A 13712-nucleotide genomic window follows, 5' to 3' on the forward strand; every position below is an offset into this window, starting at 1 on the left:
AGGGGTCGGTCGTTAAAGGGGGGATAGCCATTAAGGGGGGGATTGTCTCCTGTAATACCTGAAAACTGTCTATGATTGTTAAGGGTTGGTCGTTAAGGAGGTATTGTTCACCGGCTGGGGCGGGTAGGTCCCTCGTTCCTCTGTGATGGGGTGGGGGGTTTGGTGATATCTGGAAGGGATCATGTCATTGATTGAATTGTATGTTTTTGGAAGCTGGAATCTGAGTCCACCACCTCTGTTTAAAGTTGGTTTTTCTCTCTTAACATAGATGGCTTCCTTCACGCCCCTCTCAAACCACCTATTTTCTTTATCCAGAATATGGACATTCTGGTCCTCAAAAGAATGTCCTTTGTCCATAAGGTGTAGGTGTACTGCGGAGTCTTGTCCAGAGGCGGCCGCTCTTCTGTGTTGGGCCATGCGTCTGTGGAGAGGTTGTTTTGTTTCGCCAATATAAAGATCAGAGCATTCCTCGCTGCACTGAACAGCATATACCACTCCGCTCATATTCGGTCTGGGGGTTTTATCTTTAGGATGCACTAGCCTCTGTTTAAGGGTTTGGTTTGGCTTGAAATGTACTGGGATCTTGTGTTTGGAGAAAATCCTCTTGAGCTTTTCAGACACTCCAGCAACATAAGGGATTGTGATGTTTTTGCGTTTAATTTTCCCATCGCTGTCTTTGCGTGTCTTTTGGATTTCCTTGCTGATTTGATAAAAGCCCAGTTTGGATATCCACAGTTTCGGAGAGCATCTTTGATGTGTTTCTGTTCTTTTTGCTTCCCATCTGTTTTAGTAGGGACATGTTCTGCCCGGTGTTGTAAGGTTCTGATGACTGAGAGTTTGTGTTCCAGTGGGTGGTGTGAGTCAAAAAGAAGATACTGGTCTGTGTGAGTAGGTTTCCTATACACTTCAATGTTTAGGCTTCCATCTCCTTCCATGCTCACCAGGCAGTCCAGAAAGGGTAGTTTGTTGTCCTTGGCATCCTCTCTGGTGAATTTGATGTTACGGTCAACAGAGTTGATGTGTTTGGTGAAAGCTTCCACTTCCTCTAGTTGGATTTTGACGAAAGTGTCATCCACGTATCTAAACCAGTGGCTTGGTGGTGTTCCATTGAAAGTGTCTAAAGCTCTCTTTTCCATTTCTTCCATGTAAAGATTGGCTACAATTGGTGATACTGGAGATCCCATTGCGCAGCCATGCTTCTGTCTGTAAAAATTACCTCTGAATTTGAAATAGGTTGTGGAAAGACAAAGGCCCAGTAGTGTGCAGATCTGGTCCGGAGTGAAATTAGTCCTGTTGTTTAAATCACTATCTTGTTCAAGACGTGTCCTGACTGTTTCCACTGCCTCTGTTATAGGTATGCATGTGAAAAGTGAAGTAACATCAAACGATACCAAGGTTTCTCCTGGAGCCATCCTTAAATGTTTGGCTTTGTTGGCAAAGTCTTTGGAGTTTTCTATGTGATGTGGTGTGTTCCCCACCAAGGGAGCTAAGATATTAGTAAGCTGTTTAGCAATGTTGTATGTTACTGAGTTAATGCTGCTGACGATGGGCCTGAGTGGTGCCCCTTCTTTGTGAATTTTTGGAAGTCCATATAAGCATGGAATTTCCTCCCCTGGATATAATCTGAAATAGGCTGTGCTGTTGATTATCTTGTCTTTTTCAAGTTGTTTGAGATAGTCTATTATTTTCTTTTTGTAGCCGCTGGTTGGATCTCTTTTCAAGGATTCATACGTATTAGTGTCCTTCAGTAGAGTGATAATTTTGTCTTGGTAGTCTGAGGTGTTGAGGACTACGGTGCATCTTCCTTTGTCTGCTGGTAATATGGTGATGCTTTGGTCCTGGCTCAGGGATGTTATGGCTTTCATTTCCTGGGGTGTGAGGTTGGAAGGAGGTGGTTTGGCGCTGGACAGGGTGGCTGTTACCTTCATTCTGAGTTGCTCTGCCTCCGTTTCAGCCAGGTTGTTGTTCCTGATGGCCGATTCAGTGGCCGTGATCAGTTCCACAATGGGTACTTCTTGTGGAGCAATGGCAAAATTCAGGCCTTTACTCAGTACATCCATCTCTGGTTTTGTCAGTGGTCTGCTAGATAGGTTTTTTACCCACTTGTCTTCAACCTTGATGTTATCCTCCTGAGTCATGTTGCTCTCTTGTTTAAATGCTGCTTTCTGTTGTAATCTTTTGAATTTGGCTTTTTGTCTTTCTTTTGTTTTATGATGTTGTGAAAGCTTGGCTTTATTGACCAAAATAGCAACTTCTTCAAACAAGGTTTCGGGGAGAAGTTTGGATAGCTTCTGTCTTATCTGATCTATTTTGTGCGAGATAGCTTCAATTGTGAAATGAGTCTGTCTAATCCTCTCACTAAGCAGCTTTTTGTGCGCATTCCTAAGAATCTCTTCTGCCCTGTGTCCTTTGATAGTAGACTTCAGTCTTAGACTGTTGGGAATGAGACCTTGCTGTCTACATCTTAAATTGAAACGTAGATGATTCCTATAATCTGCAAGTTTCCTAAGCAATTTCTCATACTCACGCGTTATCCCGAGGGTGTCTTTCCCAAAATGGAGTGCAATATGCTGATGAAGGTTCTCAGTCATCCAGGTCATAGTCATTCCGTAAAAATTCGAAAAATATCCACTGGACTTGGTTTTCAAGATTTGAAGACGTTTCGCCACCTCTCCAGGAAGCTTTCTCAATTCAAATGTCTGGATCCGCAGTGAGTTTGAGTCTTATATAGACAAAGCCTTGTATCACTTGGAAACATGCAATGGTAACCGATGAATGGGTCATTAGTTCCGTCGTTATTTTTTTTATTATTATTATTATTCATTTGAAATATTGAAACTTAAACTAATCATTGTTTTTTTGCTCCCTGCCCTTCAAACATGGACTCCCTGATCGGAGTCGCTGCTTGTTGGAATTCAGACCTGGAGGAGATGTACCCCTCCCATCAGCCCGCCGGAGAAAGGCAGCCCGCTTCAAGCATCAATCTCCCCCCAACCCCCCAAGGCACACACACCGACACAGCAACCGGATGGAAATGATGGGTTAAAATCTGGGGAAAGCAACACAAAAGGATTTTCATCTGCTCTGAACCCCTGACCCTAATAGCTCACCTGAGCTGCAACTTGCTCCACAATGTGTGTGTGTGCAAAAACCATGAGGACAGAGACACTGGGGAATTTCTTTTTTTGTGGGGAAACAAGGAGGAGGTGCACCAACATAAGGCTTTCCTTCTCTCCGGTGCTAAATTATTTTTTAATTATTGAATAATTTTTTTTGTTTGAGAAGTGGCTGACCTTTTTGACTGAGGTGGTGGAGCTCCAGGACTGAAACCGCCTGTTGGCAGAAATCAGTAAAGGGTAAAGTGATCGATTATATATTTTTTTTTTTTACTTTTCTTTTATTTCATATTCTATTTCCATAGACTTCCAACTATTCAAGAAAAGTTTGATAACTTTCTCTTATTAGATTCCTTTCTGCATCTTGCAATGAAGAAAATGCTTGCTGACAGACTTTCTGACTGACATGACTTTATCTATGGGAAAATGTCTAATGAGGGTGATAATGAACGGCTTGATTGGCTTTCACTAAACCATGATTCTTTTAGTGTAATTTCTGATCAAATTAGAACCAACCTTAAGTATCTAAACCAAAAATTATCTTTTTAAAAGAGAAAAACTCAGCAGCAACTGTCTTTTCCTATGTCGGCTTCAGGACTGGAAAACAAAACGTTTATTATCAGGCCTGTGGTTGTTTAAAAACAGGACGGGTCTCGTTTTGTTCATTTCCTGCTGTCACCATGTTCCATAATGTTATGGACGGACCTGGAGATGAAAACTTAGGCAAATCCAGAGAGAGAAAATGGTCCAAACATGGTCTGACACAGTAGTTGTGAAATGCGCACAGGTTTTAGTCACAAACCAAATTCTCTATTTCCACAGCAGCCACTCGGAGAGATTAGCTTCATCTCTTCATGATTTTGTGGTTGTTGCTTTGTCCCTGTGCCATGAATGTCTGAGGTTCTGACTAAGACAGAGAAAAGGTGATGGTTGCTCTGACTTATGAAAATGTAAACAAAACAGCAACTTATAGATGAAAAAGGATGAATAATATAATCCAATAGGATAAAATCTAAAGTTATGTGTCAGTTTAATCTGAATTAGATTTCTCTAAATGAAAAGCTAAGAGAAATTGATTTTCCTTTCCTCCAAAAATATTATTATTTACTTATATCATTTAAAACATATAAACAATGAAATCAGCAATTTTCATCCCTTAAGTGTTTAAAATAAATAAACCTTACAGTTAATCAAATATATGGGATGTAGTTTGGGTAAATGCAACTAAAATATATAAAAGCTATGAGTTTATTAACTAATATTATAGATTTTCAAAAATAAATAATTAATTCCTGAAAGATTTGAATCAAAGTGGCATATTTTCCTGAGAGAGTGAAATATTAATAATCATTTTTTGGCACATTTAAAACAAGTATGTTTTAAAATAAATAAAACCTAAAACCTGCTTAATGGATTTAAATCAAGGATGATAAAAAAATGAAAAAAACATCCTAACTTTCAGAATTAGAACTGAAATAGCACCTGACATAAAGTTATAAATGGTTGGCTTACAGCAGAATAGTAACTGATTCGCTGTTTATTGACTAGAGTTAAAGTACCTGCGTATAAATAGACAGAAAAGCGTCCATTTTACCGTTGACCCAGTTACAGGAGGTTCGGTAAAGATGGGCAGGCTAAGGGCCCCCCCCCCCCGTGAGAGAAAAGGTCCTGACACACATTAAGGTTTGCATGCAACAACAATTACGTTTAATCATTTATGTTATGGCCATTTGTTTGTGTTTTGTTTGTCTTATCTGTTTGTCTTATATGTTGTCTGTAGTGTCTGTGGATCCACTCTAACTATTGTATGTTGTCCATTTGTGAAATGATAGTTTAGCTATTTTTTTGTCTTGGTAAAATAGAAATGAGGGAATAATTAAGGTTAAACTGTAAAATAAGGACAGTTTCTAGTTTCTGTGGCTCATTCTTCCCCCTCACCTGTTTTCAAAACAAAGCAGGAGTTAAATGTGTTAAAGATAATGCACAGCTGTTTAAATTGGTAATAAAGGGAATTGACATAAGGTTCAAATATCACAACAAATAAAGTTTAATGAGACAGATTTAAAAAAAAATTAAATCAAATGAACAGATTATGCTTGTTTAACAATAATTGGGCATTTCTTCAAATAATCAAGGACCTGTGTCATTATTTAAAATGACACAGGTCCTTTAAGATTTAGATTAAACTTTAAGGGTAAATAAATCTATATGTGTGTAGCACAAATAGCTTGTATAAAAATAAATTAGGCTGATTGAATTTGCCTTTAAATTATTTACAATTTTTTAAGAAGTAAATCTATCTTAAGCTGATCTGGAATAAATATGCAAATTTATTTAACATAATTATTGGTTAATAATTATACGGTGTTCAAATGACTCAATTGGAAATAATGATGATAATAACATTATTTAATAATAATAATAACGATAACATTAATAATAATGATTACAATGATAGAGGATATAAATAACAGGATTTAATTCCTACATTAAGATGAATGGTGGAGACTTTAAAATGATCTATTCTCAATGGATCCATAGCTCAGATATATCTGGAGGTTAAATTGACTTGACTTAAATTGTTGTTTTTCTTCAACAGAACATATTTTATTTGTTCTGATGAAGAAAAGGGTGGAAAGAAGATAAAACAAGAGAAAAACAGCAAAGCTAAACTAATAAGGATCCATATAGATGCTGTTTATTTTTCCATCTGGAACAGTCCATGTGGAATTTGGGTTGATAATTGAGAGCGGAATAAATAAACAACCTAAAGAAACGACTGCTAGACTTCTGGATGAAGTTTGAACACCTCAGCCTGACTGTCTGATGTGCGTTTGGGAAAAACCAGCTTTGTTGATGTTTGTTGATGGTTCAGCTTCTTGGACCCCTGGTTTGGTGTTTCTTCACCTCATGAAACTCTTGTTTCTGGTTCTTTGATTTTGCTTCGCCTTGGAAACATCGTTCTTGAAATCGGATGGAAAGCCTATATTCTTCTTCCACACACATCATGTCTGGTGGAAGCAGCAGAAGGCTGTGCTTGTTTACATTGCTGCAGCCCACTGACACACACAGTCCTCTGCTGAGGAGAAGTTTGTTTGGATTTCTGCAGGTGCAGAAGTGATAAGTGGTACTGAACACTAAGGAAGTAAGTTTGAAATTATGGGTAAGTTTGAAATTATGGAATAATTCAATGATTTGTGACAAAGTTTAAAATTCAAATTTTAATCTAAAGTTCTTTAAGCTACATGAAATTATTTTGATCTACTATTGTTTGTGAAAGGGTAAGATAACATCTGATCTTTCCTTCCCTCAGCTCCTTTAATTCAGCATGTTGGTAACTTTGACTCCCAGTTTTCCTCCCCATGAGCTCATGACGGGTCGACCCTTTCCTGAACCACAGAACGGACCAGACCACTGACCTCTGGCCAGACTGGGACTGACAGGTGACACATTAAAATGACCTACAAGACCTTTTTTTCCCCCCTTAGTCAGAGAAGGCTTTACAGAGGGACCAAAGTGCCTGGAGACCCTAATGCAGGACCATCACAGCCATCCTTCCATCCTTCAGCAGGAGGAGGTGTGGCTGAGAGTCAATAAAAAAAGTGATCAGAGCTCATCGGAGCTCATCTGGAAGGAACCAGGAAACAATCAGAATAAAGGGGCAGAATAATCCCCTCTGATTGGTTAATTAACACATCAGTAGTCCACCTGATGTGTTGAGGACCAGCTCTTCTGTAGACAACGTTCAAAATGTCGCCTGTATAAGGGACCAACATCAACAGAAAGATGAAGACGCCCACCTGAAGATGTCTGACATCAGCTTTGGCTTTTTGATTTTTAAATCATACAACATGAATGAGAAGGGAAATGTGTTGTGATGTGTTGCATTTTAATCAAAGATTAACATTTTAGTGTCTAAGTGTTTGATATTAATTTTCTTGATAATAAAAAGAAAGTCCAAGTGTTAGATGACCACCTGATGGCTGATGGAAAGTATTGGCAGAGATTTCTGGATTAGAGAATGAACTCTGATGATCAGGTCTCAGCTACCATTGGGAAAGAGGAGCGCTGAGATTAAATCCTCCAACTTTTCAATGTGTGCTTTGACTGAGCCTGATTCTGAAGAGCTGAACTCGTCATCTGCGTGAAACATTTTTGTGTTATGATTTTAACATTTTGCATAGAGATTGATCTTTTTTTACTTTTAATGAAGCTCATATTAATAATTTGACTTACAGTTTGTAGACATGAAGGGGTCTATTGTTTTGACTGATTTGAACTTTTCTCTTTCCAGGGAAACAAAAAGGGTAACTGATAATGATAAGAACTAAAAATTAAAATTTTCAGCAAATAGATATTTTACCATAAAAGTATCATAATGGGGAAAAACAGTAAATATTTTTGCCAACTAAGATGTGATTCCAGGGTTCTATTTATTGGCAACATATTTTAGCTATCATAATCCTTTCCATAATTTTTCCATCTATTATAATCATTTAACATTGTCCACCGACTTAATGCAGTTGTGGATTTTTGATTCATTATTTTTTAATTATCATTATTTTTCTTCTTCTTATGATTTTTTTTATATTTTACTGTAGTGTCTTAGATTTTAGCTTTCTTTACATATATTCATAATTTTCAGTTTTAGCTTTCTTCACATATACTCACAATTTTAGTTTCTTAGTTTTTTATATTCATAAATTTTCCTTTTTTTATGATATCGATTACACAAGGATAATATCCTTTTATAATCGAAAGGGTGGACTGTTGTGGGAAAATTTATATCTTTCTCTCATTATATATTAATATTCATATTTACTCACTATAAAAGTTTTCACTTAGTCTGTTTTTCTGTCTAGGCCACACCATTCCCTGCAGAATGTTGTTTGTAGACCAGACATAGCTTCTTCCCATAACAATCCAGATTCTTTCTCAAGGTTTATTCATAACATGTTACTGTTAAGCAAAGTGTGTGTAATTTGTTATGACTCTGACTGCTTTCGATTGTTGTAACTAGGGGGGAACGAACCCTGCCCAGATCAGAACAGAGCAGAATGCTGTGCCATGATGACTGTTCTCTCTTTGCAAAGATTTTAATAAATGTGCCGACTGAGTGAAATCCATCGATCTCCGTTTATTTAACTAGGATGAATAGTCGAATACTTTTTTCCCACTACACATCGTTAGCCTGTAATATCTGAACCTGTCCATGCTTATATGGACTTCCAAAATTTCACAAAGAAGGGGCACCACTCAGGCCCATCGTCAGCAGCATTAACTCAGTAACATACAACATTGCTAAACAGCTTACTAATATCTTAGCTCCCTTGGTGGGGAACACACCACATCACATAGAAAACTCCAAAGACTTTGCCAACAAAGCCAAACATTTAAGGATGGCTCCAGGAGAAACCTTGGTATCGTTTGATGTTACTTCACTTTTCACATGCATACCTATAACAGAGGCAGTGGAAACAGTCAGGACACGTCTTGAACAAGATAGTGATTTAAACAACAGGACTAATTTCACTCCGGACCAGATCTGCACACTACTGGGCCTTTGTCTTTCCACAACCTATTTCAAATTCAGAGGTAATTTTTACAGACAGAAGCATGGCTGCGCAATGGGATCTCCAGTATCACCAATTGTAGCCAATCTTTACATGGAAGAAATGGAAAAGAGAGCTTTAGACACTTTCAATGGAACACCACCAAGCCACTGGTTTAGATACGTGGATGACACTTTCGTCAAAATCCAACTAGAGGAAGTGGAAGCTTTCACCAAACACATCAACTCTGTTGACCGTAACATCAAATTCACCAGAGAGGATGCCAAGGACAACAAACTACCCTTTCTGGACTGCCTGGTGAGCATGGAAGGAGATGGAAGCCTAAACATTGAAGTGTATAGGAAACCTACTCACACAGACCAGTATCTTCTTTTTGACTCACACCACCCACTGGAACACAAACTCTCAGTCATCAGAACCTTACAACACCGGGCAGAACATGTCCCTACTAAAACAGATGGGAAGCAAAAAGAACAGAAACACATCAAAGATGCTCTCCGAAACTGTGGATATCCAAACTGGGCTTTTATCAAATCAGCAAGGAAATCCAAAAGACACGCAACAGAAGACAGCGATGGGAAAATTAAACGCAAAAACATCACAATCCCTTATGTTGCTGGAGTGTCTGAAAAGCTCAAGAGGATTTTCTCCAAACACAAGATCCCAGTACATTTCAAGCCAAACCAAACCCTTAAACAGAGGCTAGTGCATCCTAAAGATAAAACCCCCAGACCGAATATGAGCGGAGTGGTATATGCTGTTCAGTGCAGCGAGGAATGCTCTGATCTTTATATTGGCGAAACAAAACAACCTCTCCACAGACGCATGGCCCAACACAGAAGAGCGGCCGCCTCTGGACAAGACTCCGCAGTACACCTACACCTTATGGACAAAGGACATTCTTTTGAGGACCAGAATGTCCATATTCTGGATAAAGAAAATAGGTGGTTTGAGAGGGGCGTGAAGGAAGCCATCTATGTTAAGAGAGAAAAACCAACTTTAAACAGAGGTGGTGGACTCAGATTCCAGCTTCCAAAAACATACAATTCAATCATAGACATGATCCCTTCCAGATATCACCAAACCCCCCACCCCATCACAGAGGAACGAGGGACCTACCCGCCCGAGCCGGTGAACAATACCTCCTTAACGACCAACCCTTAACAATCATAGACAGGTTTCAGGTATTACAGGAGACAATCCCCCCCTTAATGGCTATCCCCCCTTTAACGACCGACCCCTAGAATCATAGACAGGTTCAGATATTACAGGCTAACGATGGTACAAACGACCCATTCATCGGTTACCATTGCATGTTTCCAAGCGATACAAGGCGTTGTCTATATAAGACTCAAACTCACTGCGGATCCAGACATTTGAATTGAGAAAGCTTCCTGGAGAGGTGGCGAAACGTCTTCAAATCTTGAAAACCAAGTCCAGTGGATATTTTTCGAATTTTTACGGAATGACTATGACCTGGATGACCAAGAACCTTCATCAGCATCTTTTAGTTATCAGGCTCCTCTCCTATGGAAACGACTACCAGTTTTAGTCCATGAGGCAGACACCCTGTCTACTTTTAAGGGTAGGCTTAAAACTTTGCTTTTTGATAAAGCTTATAGTTAGGGTGGCTCAGGTTATCCTGAGCTATCTCTATAGTTATGCTGCTATAGGCTTAGACTCTGGAGGACATAGGGACCCCATTTCATCATTCTGCTTCATTCTATCTCTATTCTCCCAATCTGCAGAATCTGTTAGTTCAATCTCTAACGTTCTGCTCTCTCTGCTTTTTCTCAGAGTAGCTTTGCCTTGTCTGTTCCTGTTTGGCTGTGATGCCATCCTGGAGAGAAATATCAGCTGTGCTGCTTCCATCAACACCTTTGTTTCTAGATGTTGGAGATCGGCCCGTTTTCCAGTGTAGTCCTGTTTCTCTGACTGTGACTGGCTGGATGTGCTCTCTTCATCCTCTGACATGGGAGCTGGCTTGCCTTTTAGAGCTGCTTTTTGTATCTCTGCTTCTGTCTCCTTGAACCCCAGTCGGCCTCGGCAGATGGCCACTCCCACTAAGCCTTGTTCTGCTGGAGGTTTCTTCCTGTTAAAAGGGAGTTATTCCTCTCCGCTGTCGCTACAAGCATGCTTAGTGTGAGGGATTGCGTTCGAGTCAATGAGTTGATGCAATCATCTGGTTTTCCTTTGATAGAAAACTTTGAATCAAATTGACTGTATGATCTGGTGAACTGTAAAGAGCCTTGAGATGACGTGTGTTGTGAATTGGCGCTATATAAATAAACTGACTTGAGTTGAATTAAATGATTCACATCACTTGACAGAAAGCCATAGTTTATATTATCAGAAGAGGCTGAATCCCATTTATTATTTTTCCAGCTATCAGTTTTACAAAGCCAGCAAACTGTAAATACTAGTAATGGAAGCATTCGATATAACAAAAAAAAAAAAGTAGAATTGATACGGAATATTAAATGTGGTAAAGCTGTGTTGGACTTATCTGTTTCCAGATTACAATGTGGCTATCTGTGACATTGCAATTTATTCATCCATTTTTTTTAGGTAGGTAGGGGTGATACAGTGAAACTGCACATCATTTAGAAATGGATGTAAAGCTCTTTGATAACAGTTTTTAAACCTTTGAAATGCACGAACATCAGGAATCAGAAATCTCATTGGGGTGTTCTTTAACCTGTCCTCCAAAGTTTAAAGAATGTGACAAATAAAAAAATAAAAAGAACATAGCAGCTATACTGCTAAACAGTCCAGTCATATTCAGAATTCAAATTTCTGAAAGTACTTTAAATATGGATTAAATTACATACTGTTCTATAAATGATAAGTGTTTTAATTAGGAGTCATTTTCATTTATTGTGATTTACCAACCCAGTCTCATGGGAAAATGTACCCCCACTACGTTGGTCCACACTGCAAAACGTAGTGGAGGTACGTTAATGGCCATTTTTTTTGTGGTACTGTTACGTTTCTTCTGCCTATACGCTTTCTATTGTTTTACGTCCTAGTCACGTGACTTTCAAGATTCCAGCTGGGAGAAGAAAAAAATATATATAGATGGCCGACATTCGCTCATTTTTTTGTGGAAGGATTAATAACTTGAGTTTGTTTTTGCATTAAAATGAGTTTTGATTACATTTCTAGTGAGAAATGTATAGTTTGTTGCCAGAATATTTACTCAGGGAATGTACATATTCACTAGCTTGTTCGTTTCTTGCAAAGATTTTTCAAGATAATGTGAAACTGAAACGTTTTGGTATAAACATGGCTGAGAGTTCTCTAACTTTTAGTGGGAAAATCAATAATTTCAATCAGTTTCTGCATTTAAATGGGTTTTGATTACATTTATAGCGAGAAGTGTAGGGTTTATTTACATAATATTTACTTAGTGAACATACATAATCACCCGCTTGCTAGTTTTTTGCTAAACTAGCAAGCGGGTGATTATGTATGCTCTCTGTCATTGATTCCAGATATGCTGGTTGTGTATTTAAATTGTTTTGGTTTTTCTTTAGTTCCTCTTTGGTCAAAATCTGGTCAAAATCCATCAATGAGATCGCACCAAACAGGAAGTTAAATGCACCAAGGATCCGGTAGATTTCCAAATAAAACACATCCGATCTTAACCCATGATCCTTTTTTTAAACTAGTTTAATTAGTTTCTCCCGTATGCCACGACGTAATGCATTGATCTGAAAATCAACCTCAGACGCAACGCACGCAGTGGCGAGGGTTTGATCCGTCAGATGGAGTTAAATCACAAAGAATTCAATGCTGAATCGGGGCGGCAGCTAAATGCTAGGCGATGGGTAGCAGCCTAAACGTTGCAATTTCACATAATCCTGACGAGATCCGAAAAACGTAGCAAAAACTAGCAAGCGGGTGATTATGTATGTTCACTAAGTAAATATTATGTAAATAAACCCTACACTTCTCGCTATAAATGTAATCAAAACCCATTTAAATGCAGAAACTGATTGAAATGATTGATTTTCCCACTAAAAGTTAGAGAAATCTCAGCCATGTTTATACCAAAATGTTACAGTTTCACATTATCTTGAAAAATCTTTGCAAGAAACGAACAAGCAAGTGAATATGTACATTCCCTGAGTAAATATTCTGGCAACAAACTATACATTTCTCAATAGAAATGTAATCAAAACTCATTTTAATGCAAAAACAAACTCAAGTCATTAATCTTTCCACAAAAAAATGAGCGAATGTCGGCCATCTATATATATTTTTTTTCTTCTCCCAGCTGGAATCTTGAAAGTCACGTGACTAGGACGTAAAACAATAGAAAGCTTATAGGCAGAAGAAATGTAACAGTACCACAAAAAAATGGCCATTAATGTACCTCCACTACGTTTTGCAGTGTGGACCAACGTAGTGGGGGTATATTTTCCCATGAGACTGGGTTGGATTTACTGGTGGCATCCATGTTTGTCAAAGAACACTACTGCCACCTACTGGTTTGTGACGTCATGGTGTGGTATCGGCTGTTGATCAAGCCCCAATGCTGTATCTGGTTTTTGTCACAATGTGCAAGTCATCTTGAAAACATTCGTCTTCGAAACGTTGGCTACTTATTACATGTTATTCCTCTGGCAAGAAGTTTTATGGCAAATCCTTCCTCTTTAAGTTGGCAATCTAGCAATGAACCCATGGTGGATCATGAATCGGAAATGTGAAATAACTCATTTTTACCCGATGTATTACAACATCCAACTGCCATGCATGTGGGCATTGTTAGTTAAACTATTGCTCTCTTGAATGGTGAAGTCCTCTAAAATAATTATTGTTGATTGCAGATGTGTCTCGTAGTTCCCATTGATTTTGCTTGTAAAGCGGGGAGAACGGCGCTAGGTTTACCGTACCGTGATGTCACTGCCGTCAGATGTCAGAAGTGAGGTGTTTGTATATTTGGGAAAAAATGGCCGGCTCCAGACTCATTGATCCAGATGAAAATTGTTGTTTTCATTTTTTTACTGATTAACGCTAA

General features: G+C 38.6%; 1 protein-coding gene and 1 pseudogene across 1 annotated transcript; one reads left to right on the plus strand and one right to left on the minus strand.

The window, feature by feature from the left end:
- Positions 1-225: 225 nt before the first annotated feature.
- On the minus strand, positions 226-2602 carry LOC119777888 (annotated as a pseudogene).
- Positions 2603-8332: 5730 nt separating this feature from the next.
- Positions 8333-9706, plus strand: LOC119777896 (the record flags this gene model as incomplete). Its single annotated transcript, XM_038276902.1, has 1 exon — positions 8333-9706. A coding segment is annotated over one exon (1374 nt), but the record flags the coding sequence as incomplete, so codon positions are not given.
- Positions 9707-13712: the final 4006 nt, after the last annotated feature.

Source organism: Cyprinodon tularosa, unplaced genomic scaffold (assembly GCF_016077235.1).
Source record: "Cyprinodon tularosa strain WSP-4 unplaced genomic scaffold, ASM1607723v1 ctg1009, whole genome shotgun sequence".
Taxonomy (NCBI): domain Eukaryota; kingdom Metazoa; phylum Chordata; class Actinopteri; order Cyprinodontiformes; family Cyprinodontidae; genus Cyprinodon; species Cyprinodon tularosa.